Source organism: Tachypleus tridentatus, chromosome 13, assembly GCF_004210375.1.
Source record: "Tachypleus tridentatus isolate NWPU-2018 chromosome 13, ASM421037v1, whole genome shotgun sequence".
Taxonomy (NCBI): Eukaryota; Metazoa; Arthropoda; class Merostomata; order Xiphosura; family Limulidae; genus Tachypleus; species Tachypleus tridentatus.
The window spans coordinates 199,276,739-199,294,510 of record NC_134837.1 but is presented as its reverse complement, the minus strand read 5'-3'; the positions used below and the strand labels follow the sequence as shown (position 1 = coordinate 199,294,510).

At 30.8% G+C, this 17,772-nt stretch overlaps 1 protein-coding gene across 1 annotated transcript; it reads right to left on the bottom strand.

Moving 5' to 3' along the window:
• Nucleotides 1–841: 841 nt before the first annotated feature.
• LOC143238601 (choline transporter-like protein 1) lies at nucleotides 842–17,160 on the bottom strand. Its single transcript, XM_076478959.1, has 13 exons — nucleotides 17,101–17,160; nucleotides 15,297–15,405; nucleotides 13,331–13,454; nucleotides 11,625–11,672; nucleotides 10,788–10,859; nucleotides 9,761–9,889; nucleotides 8,088–8,194; nucleotides 7,039–7,179; nucleotides 5,693–5,805; nucleotides 4,939–5,105; nucleotides 4,567–4,659; nucleotides 3,337–3,429; nucleotides 842–3,214 (listed from the first exon to the last, which is right to left on the bottom strand). The coding sequence occupies exons 1-13, from the start codon at nucleotides 17,117–17,119 to the stop codon at nucleotides 3,146–3,148; spliced, it is 1,284 nt and encodes a 427-aa protein (XP_076335074.1). The 5' UTR covers nucleotides 17,120–17,160; the 3' UTR covers nucleotides 842–3,145.
• Between the last annotated feature and the right edge of the window lie 612 nt (nucleotides 17,161–17,772).

Below are 17,772 nucleotides of genomic sequence, written 5' to 3'. Positions count from 1 at the left end.
CTATTGCTGAAACTGAAAATCAAGTTGAGAAACATCAATTCGAACCACTGAGTGAAAAGATAACCTCAAAAACCACAACTGGTACAACGACTGAACCTCTATGTGAAGAAGAGCTTCTGGTGGATTAGAAACATCTTAATGGTATGTTGTTCAGTTCCCATTGCTGTTAGCCCTAAACTTTTAAAATATGTACTAAAGAAAGACATTAGTGAAGAAATATTTTTACATTATTTTTCTATAAAGTCATATTTTAACAAAATGGTCAAGAAACAGTTCATTAATCAAACTAGAAACATTCTGTCTTAAGTATCGTAAGGAAAAACTATGACAGCAATACTGAGGTTGCAGATGTTTCAACTTTTATGATATTCATTACATTTTGATATAATACATTTGACTTGTAACATTTCTCTAAAACATTCATTTTATTTACTTTAAGTAAGCACATGGTTTTAAACTTTCGTATGTTTATCAACTTATGTTAGGACAAGCTTTCATTAGATATATGTACTTCAGGTAAATTTTTACAAATTAACTATATATTACTGAGTTTCTTAGACATCTTCGCTTGATTGATAAATATTAACTTTCCTTGATGAATGACATTTTTATGTTTATTATATTTTTTAAAAGTTTATCTACTGGAGATTTATTCAGTATATTGGTATTACTCCTTGATAGGAAATTTGTTGAATGTAAGAGTTATTAGAACAAACAACAACATTTAATATGACATCTTTGTTTCTTACACTTTCTCTTGCCATCATATGTTGTTTTGATACATACAAATCTTTCACAAGCAGAACTAAACTGTTGTTGTATTTTATTTTCTCTTATCCTGAATCTGTGTTACACATTGGAAGGATTTGGGCACTTTGACACTAAAGTTAGAAAAAAAAACCGATTTCTATTTTCCAGGTCACAATAAATAACTTTATTTCAGTTTCATCAGTTATACTTATGACCCTGATGGAAATATAATTATAAAACATCAGCTGTAATAAAAGTTGTTGTTTTTAATTATTTATAGAGTAAAATATGTTTTTTTTATTTCTGAAACCTTTGTTATTAGCAAGTTTAAGTAGTGTTTAACATAAACCACTGACTTCAGAATCACTTAAGGTCACTTCTTATATTGTGTAATTTCTAACAATATTTTGAATAAACAAATTAAATAAAATTTAATAAATAAAAGAAAGAATGTTGACTGTTTGTTTAAATAAGAATATCACTTTAATATATTAGTAGTTAACTTTTAATTTGAAAACTTTAACAGATATAACTATAATATGAAACTTAAGTAAATATATATATATACATTTGCATGTTTATGTGGTAGGAAAATTCATGAAACTGTTTATTTAGATCGCATAGTTTATTTATCTGGTTATAGATGTTTGTATACACATTGTATTTTAGTTATGTATACTGACATTGTTAGACTAACTGTGTCTATTTTCAATACTAAACATACATTTAACACTTTTATAAACTTTATTTTATTTCTTCAATAAATCAACAAAAGCTGTAAGTTTAAAAACATTCAGCTTATTATCTTAAATAACAATTATATAATTACTGTAATTTGTGTGGGTTTTGTGTAGTTTCTGTTACTCTTATAAATAGACTAACTGTGTCTATTTTCAATACTAAACATACATTTAACACTTTTATAAACTTTATTTTATTTCTTCAATAAATCAACAAAAGCTCTAAGTTTAAAAACATTCAGCTTATTATCTTAAATAACAATTATATAATTACTGTAATTTGTGTGGGTTTTGTGCAGTTTCTGTTACTCTTCAGATCACAACACTAACTCAACATCCTCAGTGTCAAATAAATGTCCAAGAAAATAATAAATATTAAGTCAAAAGACCACAACAATACAAACAGTTTCTCACACAGTCTACTGTGAGCATTTCCATTTGTAAGACACAAAAATACATTGAAACTATATCACAGTGTTTTAAAGTGACCTTGATTCTAGTGCATCTGGTGTTTTATGTCCTCAAATTCTTTTTCTTATGATTACACATTCAAAGTTTCCCTTAACAAATGTGTCTATAGCCTTCTGTATATACAAGTTACAATTAATGCATATGTATTGTAAGTGAGAATATCAAACATAATTATACCTGTACATATGCAAAATGTTTCATATCCACTCATAAAATTAACTCAATTTTGTTTCTATGATTCCCATCTTTAAATATTGTAAACCAACTAGTTTTAAACCAGTGCTTTGTGATATGATATAGGCCTTAACTATGTCTTTCAAGCATAGGAAGGCTCATGAAGTATTACTGAGTTTACCACTAGAAGTGACCCAGTATCTTCTGTTATACAGTAGTTATGTGTTCTTTACATCTAGTACACAGTATTATCTGTTACACAGTAGTTATATATATTGTTTAATCTGTTGAAGAGTATGTGTCACATGATAGTTATATATCAGCATCTAGTAAACAGTATTATTTGTTATACAGTAGTTACATGTCATTGTCATCCAGTAAACAGTATTGTTTGTTATGCAGTAGTTATATGTCATTGTGGTCTTGTAAACAATACTGATTGTTATACAGTAGTTATACGTTGTTGTCATCTGGTAAAGAGTACTGTTTGTTATATATCACTGTCATCTAGTAAACAGTATTATTGATATGTAAATATTCAGTAAATATAATATTTTTTGTATTCCTGAAAGGCTTAATAATTACATGATTGTTTCATAACAGGAAAGTTTGTTTGATGGTGTGGAGAAATAAATGAAAGTCTTATTTTCATAAGTTCCCTAGTTATCAAGTTGTATAATTACATTTGTAATTGTATGTTACCAATATATTACTTTATGTATACAATATTATAGATAAACTTAGTATAAGGCCAGTGTCATATAAATGCCCAATAACACATGCATTGTATTTTTAAATACATTGAAATCAGTTGGTTCCTACCCCCAGAAACATCCAAACTTATAACCCTGTGAGGACTGTTTGTTATAAAAGTTTAGTTAAACCTCCTTAACATGGTCCTTCCTATTACATTTTCTGAGTAATATTAGGCTTAGTGAATAAGCAGTCACACCAAGATGAAAGCAAATAACAAACAATAATACTGAACTGAAAAATGAGGATTTTTATGTTCATCCTCCTTGATATTTTCGATTTTCAGCATCTAGTTTTAACGCCTTTTTGCTGTTCTCAACAAAAACCTAAAAGTAAAGGAAAAGATGTCTGTGAATTCCACTTATGGTTCAAAAAAACCTTTATGTAGTTCATTAGCTCTTTACAAAATGTACAACACATTTAAATATTAATGCAATTCTTCACTTACCATTAGACTTCGACTCATATAAAAAGGTTTATTTATTCCATCGTTCCTCTCACAGTCTTCACAGAAGCACAGAAACAGCGTGTCAACAGCCATCTTTAATATATAATGGGAGAAAACTTGGATTATAATGAATATAAAAATATTATATCAATGTAGTAGTCTTAGCTGTTAAAAAGTACCTAACCCTATAGATCAGTTAGTAGAGCACTTGCCTTGAGAGTGAGAGGTCTCAGGTTCAAATTCAAAACAAGGAAATACATTATGAAAAAAAAATTTTAAATGCCACATTAATACCCAACTAGGAAAGAAATATATTAGAGTTATTTAAACATTCTAGAGGGCTAGCACTTAGGGTTAGTTGGTAGAGCACCTACATGATGTACAAAAGTTAGATGATGAAATACATATTGTAAAAAAAACAATAAAATTTATTGGCATCCAATATGGAGCCACCCTAAGGATGAACTTTGTGAGATGGTAAGTTTAAAGTTGTTACTAGCAATTAATTCCTTTTAACTCAGTTGTGGAGAACTTCTTTGATATGTGAGAGGTCCAAGCTTCAATTCATAGATGAAGAAATAGTCATAGATGTAGCTTTACAAGAACTAATACTGTGTGTTGTTTTAAACTCATAAGAATCTTCACATGACACATAAAGCATTTAAAACTAATAGTTTTTTTAATGTATTGTTGGCAAGTCTCCACTACTCAACTCGACAAACTAAACAGTAACATTTTTTAGTAATTTATCTCAGATGTCAAACTCCTTCCAAGTCTACACTATCTAATGGGTTTATCCTACTCACAAGAATTATTATTCTTTTATTATATAGGTTCATTTGTTAATATAATATATGTACTTAAATCTTCTAACTTTGCTCAACCTTTTATGATACTTTATTGAGTTTAAAGCTGGAAATATCACACTACCTCTAAAGATACTTGACCAACTGAGAAAACATGGCATTCTAATAATTATAAGTAGGAACACAAGAAAAGTGTAGTTAATTAGTTGTGCTCAGTATCAGGTTGCTTGTTTAGTAAATATCTTGCTTTAAAAACAACTAAGAAGTTTTAACCTATGTGATCATATTACAAAGATTTTTTAGAATCCAGTTAGAATTGGTGCATTAATTTATATCAAAGAATACAATATTCAGTCAAATGAGCTAACTAAAGTCTTATGATGAACATTAAATTAATTTATTTAGAGTTTTTACATCTCCTTACCTCATACACTCCAAGAAAACAATGAGACACAAGAAAAGCAAAAATACAAGCAATGGTAACAGGAATCCACTTGTAATTAACTCCTTCTTTGTCCTGAAATAATAATAAAAACAGTTATTTAGTTAATTCTTTTAGCTGCTCATCATTAAAGAATTTAATAATACATCCAAAGCTAAATTGTAAAGTAAGATCAGAAGTAATGTTTCCAAGTTATACATGAGGCTTGTAATTTCTCAGAAAAACAAAGTAAAACTGGAAACGGATGCCTGCAACATAATCCACAGCACAATGACTGCCTGTCTAGATTCTACCACAGGATTTTTGAGATTATTCATATTTTCTCCAGGACATCAATATAAGTAGAAAAGTTACCTTTATAAGTTCCAGTCCAATGAATACGGTAGCCACAGAAACACCAGCTTTTCCAAGCAGCAATACAAAATCTCCAACAGAATTTATTGCTGCAACTCGAAGAATATTATTTGACAACAAGTGAAAAGCCTTCTGTGCAGCCTTGCAAAATGAATATCCATAGATTGCTAGAAAAGATGGGGTGAAAGACTTATGCTGTAAGAGGGTGAATTCATAAATTAAATTCCTATTCTAACAGATAAAGATAACATGAAACTAGTTATCAGGCTAGTTATTCTAGGTCAAAATTATTCATTTCAATAAACTAGTTGACCCGATTAAGAATTAGTAATTTCATTGAAACAAATTATCACTCTTGTTTGCCTGAGTCAAAATCACTCACTTTTTGAAACTAATCATTGTTCTGGCTGATATTTTTAGTCAGAATTATATTTATGAAGTGAGAACCAACCTGTTTCATAAAATAAATTAATAACCATATTAGCCAGGCCAGAATCACTGATTTTATGAAACAAACAACCAGTGTACGTGACTGATCATAAAATGATATAGAAGTGTGAATGATTATATCATACCAGCTTGTTCTGTCAAAAATAGTTATTGTAAAATAAGTTACATTATTGGCTTTATTAACCTTATTCAGTAAATTACCTTACGCTCTGAAAGAACGCAAATTTAATCATATTTATAATCAATAATTTATGGCCAATAAACTACTGATTACAAAAAGCTGAATCCAGAGGGCACTTCTTACCAATTTCAATAAATGCATTTCGGTTCAAAAATACTAAGAACTTGTCAAAACACCAGAGACAACAACTGCAACACCTTAAGAGGGTGGTGCACCATGTTGGGTGGTCTTTTATTCTGAAAATGATAATTACAGCAATAAAGTGAAAACATTCTGTAAACATTATTAAAAACACATTTTTAATTCGTGATAGTTAAAAAAAGAACACACAGTACTTTTGGTAAACCAATTTCAAATGAACCCTAGTGTATTTGAAAGATGGATGTGACTTCCTTTACCCTAGACAGAAGAAGAGCCCGTATATATTGAAAGTGCTAGGGTTTCAACAAGTTTCTCTGAATCCGAATGCTTAAGGTTGAGAATATTAATAAGTATAACAATATTTGGATAGCAACACAGAGAACTGAAAACAAATTTATTAGAAATATTGAAATCAACATCAAAGTTTCAGTTCCTAGAGAAAGAAGAGTCTGACATAGCCTGATCATTAGGGTGCTTGACTTTCAGTACACAAGTAACCCATCACCAAACATATTTGCTCTTTAGCCATGGGAGCAATATAATGTGACAATAAACCCCACTATTTGTTGATAGAGAAGAGCACTGGAGTTGGCAGTGGGTGATGTTGACTAGTTGGTTTCCCCCAATAGTAGAAGCAGTTAGTGCAAATAGTCTTAAAGTAACTTTTCACATAATTCAACAATCAAATAAATCTGTACAAGAAGAGTCCCTACTTTAAAAGTACTTGACCTTTGGGGTCAGTTTCTACATATATAACAATTCTGATGAGTTTAAAGATTATATACAATAAAAACAAAGTCACACATATCAAAAAACAAGAATCTTGATGACCTAATGACTTTCCAAAAGTTTAACTTCTTTGTTCTTGGAGCAAATTAACCATTAAAAAAACAAAGAATATAATCCCCAATTTTTCATTTTTAGACACAGTAGTGACCAGAAATAATAGAAAAGGGATTTGGTTTATTGGCACATTATGATAGCTTCATTAAAATGCAGTATAAATTTAATTTGATACATGTATTAATACCTAGACTTACTTACTACTGGTATTATACATTTGATAGCAAAATTCACATAAACGTCCTTATTCAAGGGCTATTCAAGAAATTGTTTTTTTAATCACATTTAAAAACTTTAAAAACATGGTACTCAGTTTATGTGTAAATATATAAATTTCTGAGTTAAATATGATTAGTGATTATATTAAGCCATTTTCAGTTACTGTATATTAAGGGTGAAACAGCTCACAGAAATCACTGTCAACTGAGCTTATTTAATTACAATCAAGGAATTTTATTGTCAGAAAAACCTGTAATTATACTTACTTCTGTTTCAGCTTGTTGAATATGGCACGGATGACCTTAAGCAGTACCACAAGAAATGAGCCTAAAGCAACTGAACCTAGATGGTATCGTACCAAATTGTAGAAACTTGTGGTAATTGGTGTACCAAGTTTAGATTTGTCCCTAAAAATAAAAAAAGACATATATACTAATTCATTAAATTATGCTACAGTTTTTTGTTTTAAGAAAAACTATTTGTATTTATAAACAGTATTTAATGCTACATGCTGGTACAAAAATATGGTCTTGATGACGAGAAACCCACTTGAAATAAAAATGTATCTCAGAATGGCTGGTATGGGTATTAACACTTTTATTAATAACGAAAGAACAATGTTTCGACTTTCCTAGGTCATCTTCAGATTAAGAAAGAGAAAGTTTGAATGTGTTCATTCAACGTACCCATTTGTACTGTCGTCCATAAGACGTGTCTGTCAGTGGTCCCATTCAAGCTCTCTTTTTCTTAACCTGAAGATCACCACAGTAAGGTCAAAACATTGTTCTCTCCTTATCAATTAAAGCGTTAATACCCATATCAGCTGTTCTGAGAAACAAAAATATGGTCTGCCTTTGTCCTTATTAGTAATAATAAAAACAACCATTAAGAAACATTTAGTCTTTGTTTAAAGAAACAAATGTATTATAACGTTTTATGTTACTTCATCCAAGGCCATTTGTGCTCACTAACTTCATATGTTTAGTAACTATTCCTGAAGAGAAGTTTTAATTTTAATTCTGTCGTTATACTACACATAGAAAATTATTCATCTTTATTCTGCAGCAAAACAAAAGTTGTTTGTTTTCTTGAAAGTAATTAAAAAATTGTGAAAAATGAATTGTAAGAAAAAATCCTTAATTTGACATAAAGAGATAAAATACAACAAAATAGGATTATTTTTAGCTGAGAATTTCAAAGTATTTCTATTATCACACTGAGAACAGGTTATATTAAAAACAGTGAAAAAGAAACCAAAGTTTATCAATTAACTAGATTTTCAGTTTGTCTTTAGTATTAACATTAATAAACAAACCTTGTGAAAAACCAGGAGGCCACAGCACCTGCTATAACAATGTGCTGACAAGCAATGATGAACTGTGTAAACCAGAACAATGCAAAAAGATGGTACCACTTCATTAGCTATAGAAGAAACGTGCATATACTGCTGTTACTGTTCCATTACTATCATATACATTAATAATACATAGGCTCAAGTATAACTGAAACATATTTGAAATATAAAACAATTGGAAATAGATGCCAGTAAACTGCCCTTATAAATAAAATACACTATTTGAAATACTAGAAAATAGCCTTGAAATCAAAACATACAGTTACAATTATCAATAAACTGTTTTGTAAATTTAAACTGCCCTAATAAATAAAATACACTATTTGAAATTCTAAAAAATAGTGTTCAAATCAAAACATACAGTTTCAACAATCAATAAACTGTTTTGTAAATTTAAACGTACAGTGTCAAGTACTGGTAAGCTGGTTTGAAATGTAAAACATTCTATGTAACATTAGTAAAAATATCACAAACTATAAAGCATATAGCCCTGAGGAAAATAAGTAGAAAAGATTCAGTTTTTGTGGAACAAGTCTTTAAATACTGATCTTATATATGCTATATGAACATGCCATCAATTTTTAATTTCTTGTGATATCAGAGTTTTATTCTAAACTTATTCCCTGTTCTTTATATCTACTTGTTTCATATAATACACAGACAAAATAGCTGTTAACTTGAATTTGTTATAGCTGCCCTTGCTCCTTTGTTATTCTCAAGTGAATATTACCTGTTCTGCCTAAGAAGGATACTGTTATATTAATGCACATTATATGAGGATGTCAACAGCAGTATCTTTCTATGATTCCTGGATATCTAAAGGCTGTAGCTTTACATATTTTGTTGAAAGGAAAATGACTGTAAATGTGGGTGGCACTAGTCATTATGGGTAAATGTTATGCTTCTTATGAATCAAGAAATGTTGGATTCAAACAGAATCCTTAAAAAGTTGAGAGTATCCAGAAGGAGTGATAGTCTGTCATACCTTAAAGTTGGTACATGCACTGTGTTCACCATTGTAATAAAGATTTGTCCTTTTGCATTTCACATTGTGTCCAATCTCATTATTGCATTTAATATCACAACTCAGGTATGGGAGATGCAACATTACTTTGCAAATAATTTCTTACTGGCTGACTCGGTTTAACCTAAACGTATCACATATGTATTATTTGATGTCAGTACCAATTACAAGTGTAACAGCTAATTGGGGTGAGAATAAAGGTCCTGGGAGTATTAATTAATTACAGTAAACTTACAGCTATGACTCTGAACACTAATGATGTATATTTAAACAGTGTATCTCTACAAAACACATCAAAGACATTGATAATAATATTATTACTTGGAACTGTCCTTCCACAACAAAATATTCATGTTTATAAATCTATTTGAATACTTATGTAAATTAATCATTTATTTTTCAGTTCCTTTTTGTAAATTTACATAAAACTTTAACATGCTTACTGATAACAAATAATTATTGCTTGCACACAAACTTCAAGAAAAAACACAGTTCTAATAAAACTTCTTAATAACAAATATAAACATTCTTCTCATGATTCACCACAACTACACCAAGCACACTGATTACAAATCAAAGTTGTTTCAAACAGAAAGAGGTATTGACTCACTTGAAAGAAAGTGCTCAGATGAAATGTGACATAATCAGTTTTTGGGTCAACCGTGATGTCTTCTGCAGTGTGTATATACAGATAACTTACAAACCAGCTCACAATAATCCCAGCCAAAGCAATAAATGTCTTAGAAAAAATTAAAAGATGGTTGTAAAAATTATTTAAAAATTTTCACATCAACATAAAATTCTGTTTTGTCCGATCGTATTTTATTTTAAAGAATAAATTATAAGATATAAGATCCAAAATAAATGAAAAATTGACCAGTTACAAAGATAGAAATATGCAGAGAAACAAAGTTCAAACTAGAAAACTGCTACTATTATGTAACATGGAAATATAAAAGAACATGTAGTTTATATATCAAAAAACTGCAAGTATTATATTTTATGGATGCATACAGAAAACACAGTTTACACCAGAAGGCTGCTACAATTATGTTATATGGAAATATATAGAAAACACACTAGAAAACTGCTACTATCATATGTGAAAATATACAGAAAACACAGTTTAAACCACAAAACTCCTACTGATAGAGTAAAGAAATATATGTCACTTTAATTAGTGTGTTTTGAACATGACTACATACTTTACAAACAACTGCAGCTACTGTGTACTACATACAAGAAGCTACTATACTTTACTTACATGTAGTTAACATATTTTATTAGCAACTGAGACTGTTGTATCTGATACATGAGTGTTGTTATAAATGTAAATGTCAGCACTCTTTATTTCTTTTTTTAAAGTTTTTTTTTTACATTGTGATGAGTTGATCTCTTAAGATCAACTTATTGTACCACAAAGAGAAATAAATCATTTCCAAACATGAACACACATTACATTAGGTTCTGCACAAAATGTACCATGAGTGGTTCAATCATGAACACGTTCATTAGGTTCTGCACAAAAGGTACCATAAGTGGTTCAAAGATGAACACGTGACATTAGGTTCTGCACAAAACGTACCATGAGTGGTTCAAATATGAACACGTGACATTAGGTTCTGCACAAAACGTACCATGAGTGGTTGAAGAAATAGTAGTGGCATTGCAGCAAGTGCTTTTCCTGCTTCTTTCAACAGAGCTGACACCTGGGGAACACAAAATTATGACAGTTACCTCCTATATTTTAATTTATAACTTAAAGCTAATAATACTGTGCTAATAAACTACAGCTTATTAGTTTAAAGCTTGATTTAGTTCACCTAGCTTGTACAATTGTAATAATAAGTCAAGGTATATCACTTTAAAGCCTCATGTAGTTCACCTAGTTTATACTACTGTAATAATAAGTTAACGAATGTCAGTTTAAAGCTTGATGTTGTTCACCTTGTTTCTTCTACTGTAATAATAAGTGAAGGTTTATCAGTTTAAAGTTTGATGCAGTTCACCTACTTTATACTAGAGTAATAATAAGTTAAGATTTGTCACTTTAAAACTCCATGTACTTTACCTAGCTTGTACTACTGCAATAATAAGTTAAGGTTTATCAGTTTAAAGCTTGTTGTAGTTCAGCCCACAATTAATACTATAAAAATGTCTTCAGCTTTTATAGTCGATATTCACACAACAGTCTAATATAGATTCTATAAATGACAATGACAGCAACATGCACAACACATTCATGCATGTACAGCCTGGATTAATATACCTTAACCATCACTTTCTAAAAATCAATAAAGTTCTGAAACAGTAAAAGAGAAGGATTACAATGTTTAGTACATGCTGCAGGGTTTGATATCTTGGCAAGGTAAGAAACACAGTTACGTTCAGTGAATAAAACACAAACTCAACAGTAAATAGAATTGAAAAAAGTTTACTAAGTTCTAGACACCAAAAAAACAAATTGTACTTACAAGTTTGATCCTCTTTCTCATGACAATAATGACCAGAAGGAAAAAGAACTAAAAAGGCAAATTAGAGACCATTACAAGACACATAACTTAAGTTGAAACAAAATGTTTAGCAAACCATATATTAATAACCAAACGATCTAGCACACAAATATAAAAGCATTTTTAACATACATCTTTTCAGAAGGCAACCAGGATAGAACTAAAACATGCCATGCTTAAAAACTACATGTTCCTGACAATCAGCTGGTGTACAAAATTAAAACACTATGTTTAATATGCTACATGTTCCTTAGAATCATCTATTTACAATAATAAAACACCATGTTTAATATACTAGTGTTCCTGATTATCAGCTGGTGTACAACTATAAAAACAATGTTTAATATACCACACATTCCTAACAATCAGCTGGTGTAAAGAAAGCAAACACCATGTTTAATATACTACATGTTCCTGACAATCAGCTGGTCTAAACCAATAAAACACTGTGTTTAACATAAATGTTCCTGACTGTTATCTCCTGTACAACAAGAAAACACAATATTTAATATATGTGTTCCAGAAATTCACCTGGTTTACAACTATAAAACTCCATGATTAATACACTACATGTTCCTCACAATCAGCTGGTGTACAACAATAAAACACAATATTTAATATACTACATGTTTCTGACAATCACTTGTGGTACAACAATAAAAGATAATGTTTATATACTACATGCTCCTGACAATCACCTAATGTATAGCAATAAAACACCATGTTTAATATACTACATATTCCTGACAATCAGCTGGTGTACAGCTATAAAACACCATGTTCAGTACATTATTTGTTCGTCTCAGTGAGCTGGTGTACAACAATAAAACAATGTTTCATATACCACATGATACTGACAATCCAGTGGTGTACAACAATGAAACATTATGTTTAATATGCCGCACGTTCCTGACAGTCTGCTGATGTACAACAATAAAACACCATTTTTAATGTACTACATGTTTCTGACAATCTGCTGGTGTACAACAATAAAACACTATGTTTAATATAATACATATTTCTGACAATCAGCTGATGAACAACAATAAAACACCATGGTTGATATACTACATGTTCCTCACAATCAGCTGGTGCACAACAATAAAACACCATGGTTGATATACTACATGTTCCTCACAATCAGCTGGTGTACAACAGTAAAACACTATGTTCAGTATATTACATGTTCCTCACATTCAGCTGATGTACAACAGAAAAAAAAAAATGTTTAGTTTACTACATGTTCCTGACAATCAGCAGGTGTACAACAATGAAAAACCATGTTATATATACTTCATGTTTTTGACAATCAGCTGGTGAACAACAATAAAACACCATGGTTGATATACTACATGCAATGCTGGTGCACAACAATGAAATCACTACATGTTCCTCACAATCAGCTGGTGTACAACATAAAACACTATGTTCAATATATTACATGTTCCTCACATTCAGCTGATGTACAATCATGTCCACCAGTTTAGTACATGTTTCTGACAATCAGCAGGTGTACAACAATAAAACACCATGTTTAATATTGTACATGTTCATCACAATACAACTGATTAACAAATGTCAAAAAGTAAGATAGTTATATCATTCGACCTTCCTTACAGGTAAACTACTGATAAGTATTTGATAATAGATGGCTGGCTTCTACTTACTGTAAAGACTGTTGCACATATTGCTCCCACTAGCCACTGAGTTACTTCAGTCTCTCTTTTTGACTTCAATGGATTATCTACTGACAGTTGTTCCATCTCTTTCTTTATTGCTTGCGACATGTACCTTTAGTTCAAAAAAATTATTTGAGTGAAGGAATCAAACCTGATGAGTTTGATGACAGGATACCATTCAGTATGTACAGTTACGACAGAAAGTATTCGTACCCCTGGGTCGTGAGTAGTTTTTCCTTATAACTTAAAAGTATCACGATTAGGATAATGAAATTATAGCGCATTATAAATATTATAGTAACACACATTTACATAAACGTTTATATAAATTGAACGACAAATAAACTGTTTATAAAGAAATAACCAAACATAGGAGGGACAGAAAGTGTTCGTGCATCTAATTTCATGGTCAGTTGTGTAGCCTTTCAGGTGAATTACTTGGCGCAATCTCTCCTAGTAGCATTCCATGATCGTTTGACAATACTCGACTAGTATTTTCTTCCATTCTTCTTTACAGAAGGCCTCCAACTCTTGCAAGTTTTTCGGATGACGCTGATGAACCCTGGTTTTCAACTCATGCCAAACGTTTTCAATTGGGTTGAAATCGGGTAACTACGATGGCCACTCTGGAACGCTTATATGGTTCCTCTGTAACCAGGATTGCACGTATTTCGATGTGTGCTTGGGGTCATTGTCGTGTTGGAAGATCCAACGACGCTTAAGCCGCAAGTTCCGAGCATCATTCTTGATATAAGTGCCTGATATATCAACGTACTCTTCTTTTTTCATGATTCCGTTGACGCGGTGAAGGCTGCCTACACCAGAAGAGCTGAAGGAACCCCATAGCATGATTGACCCATCTCCCTGTTTAAGTGTAGGGATGGTGCTATTTGGAATATTTCGTTCCCCCTTCTCACGGAAAATATACCGAACATCGTGGCCGAAAAGCTCGATTTTTGTCTAGTCTGACCAAAGAATACTCTACTAATTGGTAAAGGGCTTATCTACATGCTTTCTTGCATACCTCAATCGTGCTTCTAAGTGAACAGGCTTTAAATATGAAGTTCTTCGAGGACGGCATGCTTTGAACCCAGAAGAGCGTAACATGTTCGTAACTGTAAAAGTTCTTACTTCAACCCCAGTTTCCCTTACCAGTTTCTGTATGTCATTACGTGTTAAACGAGGGTTTCTACTAACTTTTCTGAGAACCCTTCGATTGATTCTCTCTAGAATTTTGGTGGGGCGTCCAGAACGAGGGAGGTTAGCAGTTGATCCTGTGAGGTTAAACTTGGAAATTATGCATTGAACAGTAGATTTCGGCACATTGTTGTGTAGCAATATCAAAAAGAGACACACGAGATTTGCATTTTACAATAATTCTTTTTTTAAATCACTGGACAGTTGTTTCCTGCTCGCCATGATGACCAAGCAGATAATGACGGCGCTAAATTGTCGGAAGTACATTTTTTGCTGGCTAAATTCCAATAATTATGAACCCAGTGTCTAGTTCTGGAATGGTAAAAGGTAGTTTATTCGCCAAACTAAAGAAAAATTTTACGAGAATATCAGTTTTTTCGCACGTTCTGAACTGTACGAACACTTTCTGCTCCTTCTAATTTTGGTTATTTGTTTATAAACAATTTATTTGTCGTTTAAATTGCATTAAAATTGATGTAGATGTGTGTTAATGTAATATTTATAATGTGTTTTACTTCTATCAGCCTACTCGTGATACTTTTTAAGTTATGAGCAAAACACCACTCGGGACGCAGGGGTACGAACACTTTGTGTCGTAACTGTATTTGTTGTATTAAACAGAAACTACAAGACAGGTCTGTGTGACATTATAAGATGGTCATAAATATGCTTGCTCTTTCCAGTGTTTCAATCATTATATGTCTCATAAGTACAGCCTAATGATATTTACTCTAATTCTTACCAGATGTACACTTACCAAACATATATTGTTCCACCAATTGTTGCTAGACTAAGTGATATGAGTAAGAACCATATGATAAACCCGACAATAAAACGAAGCAGAAAGATGACAATGATGGTGAGACCTGAAGTAAAGAAGCAAAAGTTTATAGTCATGAATGATGGTGGTGATAGATTATTATTTGAAGTATAAAATGGTAATCTATGAAGAAGATAGTTAGTAAACAAACAATATAAAAATATAAACACCACCTCAAATTGAAGAAATAAATCATAGTTTTCAATAACCGAATATCAATACATTACAAACTAGATTTTTAAAAACATATAATTATAAATTAACGTGATGAAAATGATATTGAAATTAGTTTTCAAATAAAGAACCATTACAATGATGACGTTATATACATATAACAATCCATCAAAACAATATCTTCACGTGCGCAAGAAAAGGAGGTTTGAAATCACGGTTCCAGTTAAATATAAACACAATTAAAGTACCATATTCAATAACAAAATAAAATGAAACTGTGGAGATAAAAGAGAGAAATTTTATTTTGAAAGCAATTAGCAAAGATGTAGAAATTTGAACAATTTATAGGACATGTCCAAGTATCATATATCATTTTTAACATTTATACATAAAAAAAGTAAATACATTTGATACACTTGTTTATCTATAATTAAAAATATCAAACGTGTAAAATGAGCTCTAGAGTGAAACTCTAGCACTGGAAATAAATGGTTTTATAACATTTTAACATAAAGTGTGAAATTTTTATTTAACCAGAGACGCAACACTTCACTTTAGAGATTGTTCAGAAACATTCCAATAAACGACAAGCCCGTATGACTGTACAAAGCTTCAAAGTTTTTCTTTCTTAGTGTACATATATAACACCTACAACTAAGAACTGAATTTTACATTTTAAATGGTGAACAAATAATTATATTTCTGTAAATATACATTTTTATATGCTGAAGAATTAGAAACTGATTGTTATGAAGTATTAGATGTTCTATGAGCAAGTACAAATTTTTCTGAAAAATATATTTTAAAGGTTTAATTTTTGAAAACTATACTTTACACGTTTTGAAGATTCACTGAGAAACCAATATACAAAAAAACTGTTGTCAGACTCTTTTATCTTTCACAGAGAGTATATCTGAAAATAAACTGATGAATGGCAGAAACAGTGAACAACAAACTCTAGTAAGAATCTAAAGGTACAATATTAACTTGGAATTTTTGTTAGAAAACATTTATATTTATTGTAAACTTGGTCATATCCAGAAAACAAGTTACACTTGTTTTACTAAATATCTTCTGGTTTGAGTAACATTAACGTTTTTCTGTTGTTATCATTGTTAAAAATTTAATGGAATTTTTTTTCAAGTTATAAAAGTGATTCTTAATTATTAAACATCTAAATTTAGAACAGTTACGAAATGGATTTTCGTTGCGATGAATAAAACAAACAACATTTAATTTGTATGTTATTTTTGGTTGTATACATAATAAGAGATGAATATTACGGAGGAAACATTTTCATATAGTGTTAGAAAACATTCAATATTGGAAATACTGTTGTCATTTTTAACCATTAAATTTTTCTCACAAGCCTCTGAAATGCCACTGTTTTAAAACACTGAAAATGTTAAATTACAGAACCATTATTTTTGGATAAGGAAATAGAAAATTACTCCGTTTAATTCTTTTCAAATTCCATTAATAGTTTCTTCTATAAACGTGAGCATGTCAAGTTTGAATCTAGTCTAAGACAAAATGAAGCGTACGTCTCTATTTTTTGGAAACTTACCGAAGGCAATAAGACCCATATATATAATTTCTTTCCAACAGAGGGCGATATCGGTGCTCAACTCCTGTTACAAGTTTAAATAAAAACTTCATTTAAATCAGGAACAATTAGTGTAAATAATTTATGTTTTCACTCCACGAATATCTTAATTTCTCTTTAGATAAACTAAATATTTGCTCTCGAAAGTCATTTTTAAACATAAATAGAATATAAAAATTAAATACAATGTAGGATAAGCAGTCTATCGAAAGATCAAACAAAAATATTTTGGGCCAAATACAAGATTTTAAAATCAAATGTATTTTATACATAACCCTACTACAGCAAACTTATCAGTATGGAAGAGTAGTTTATAAAAAATACATATATACAAAGAAAAAAGATAGATATAGATAGACAAATAAACTGATAGAAAGAAATATTAAGACAGATAGGTTTATTAAGAATTTCTCGCAAAGCCACTCGAGGGCTATCTGCGCTAGCTTGCCGTAATTTTGCAGTGTAAGACTAGAGGGAAGGCAGCTAGTCATCACCACCCGCCGCCAACTCTTGGGCTACTTCATCAGCGAATAGTGGAATTGACTGTCTCATTATAATGCCCTCCCACCCACCCCGGCTGAAAGAGCGAGCGTGTTTAGTGTGACGGGGATTACGAGTCCAGTGCCTTAACCA

Bases quoted from the DNA above. Each gene is read 5' to 3' on its own strand.
- LOC143238601 (XM_076478959.1), bottom strand. The intron at 10,860-11,624 runs GTAAGTACAATT...TGTGTTCCCCAG, and splicing joins TGAGAAAGAGGATCAAACTT to GTGTCAGCTCTGTTGAAAGA. The intron at 9,890-10,787 runs GTACGTTTTGTG...ATTTTTTCTAAG, and splicing joins TATTTCTTCAACCACTCATG to ACATTTATTGCTTTGGCTGG.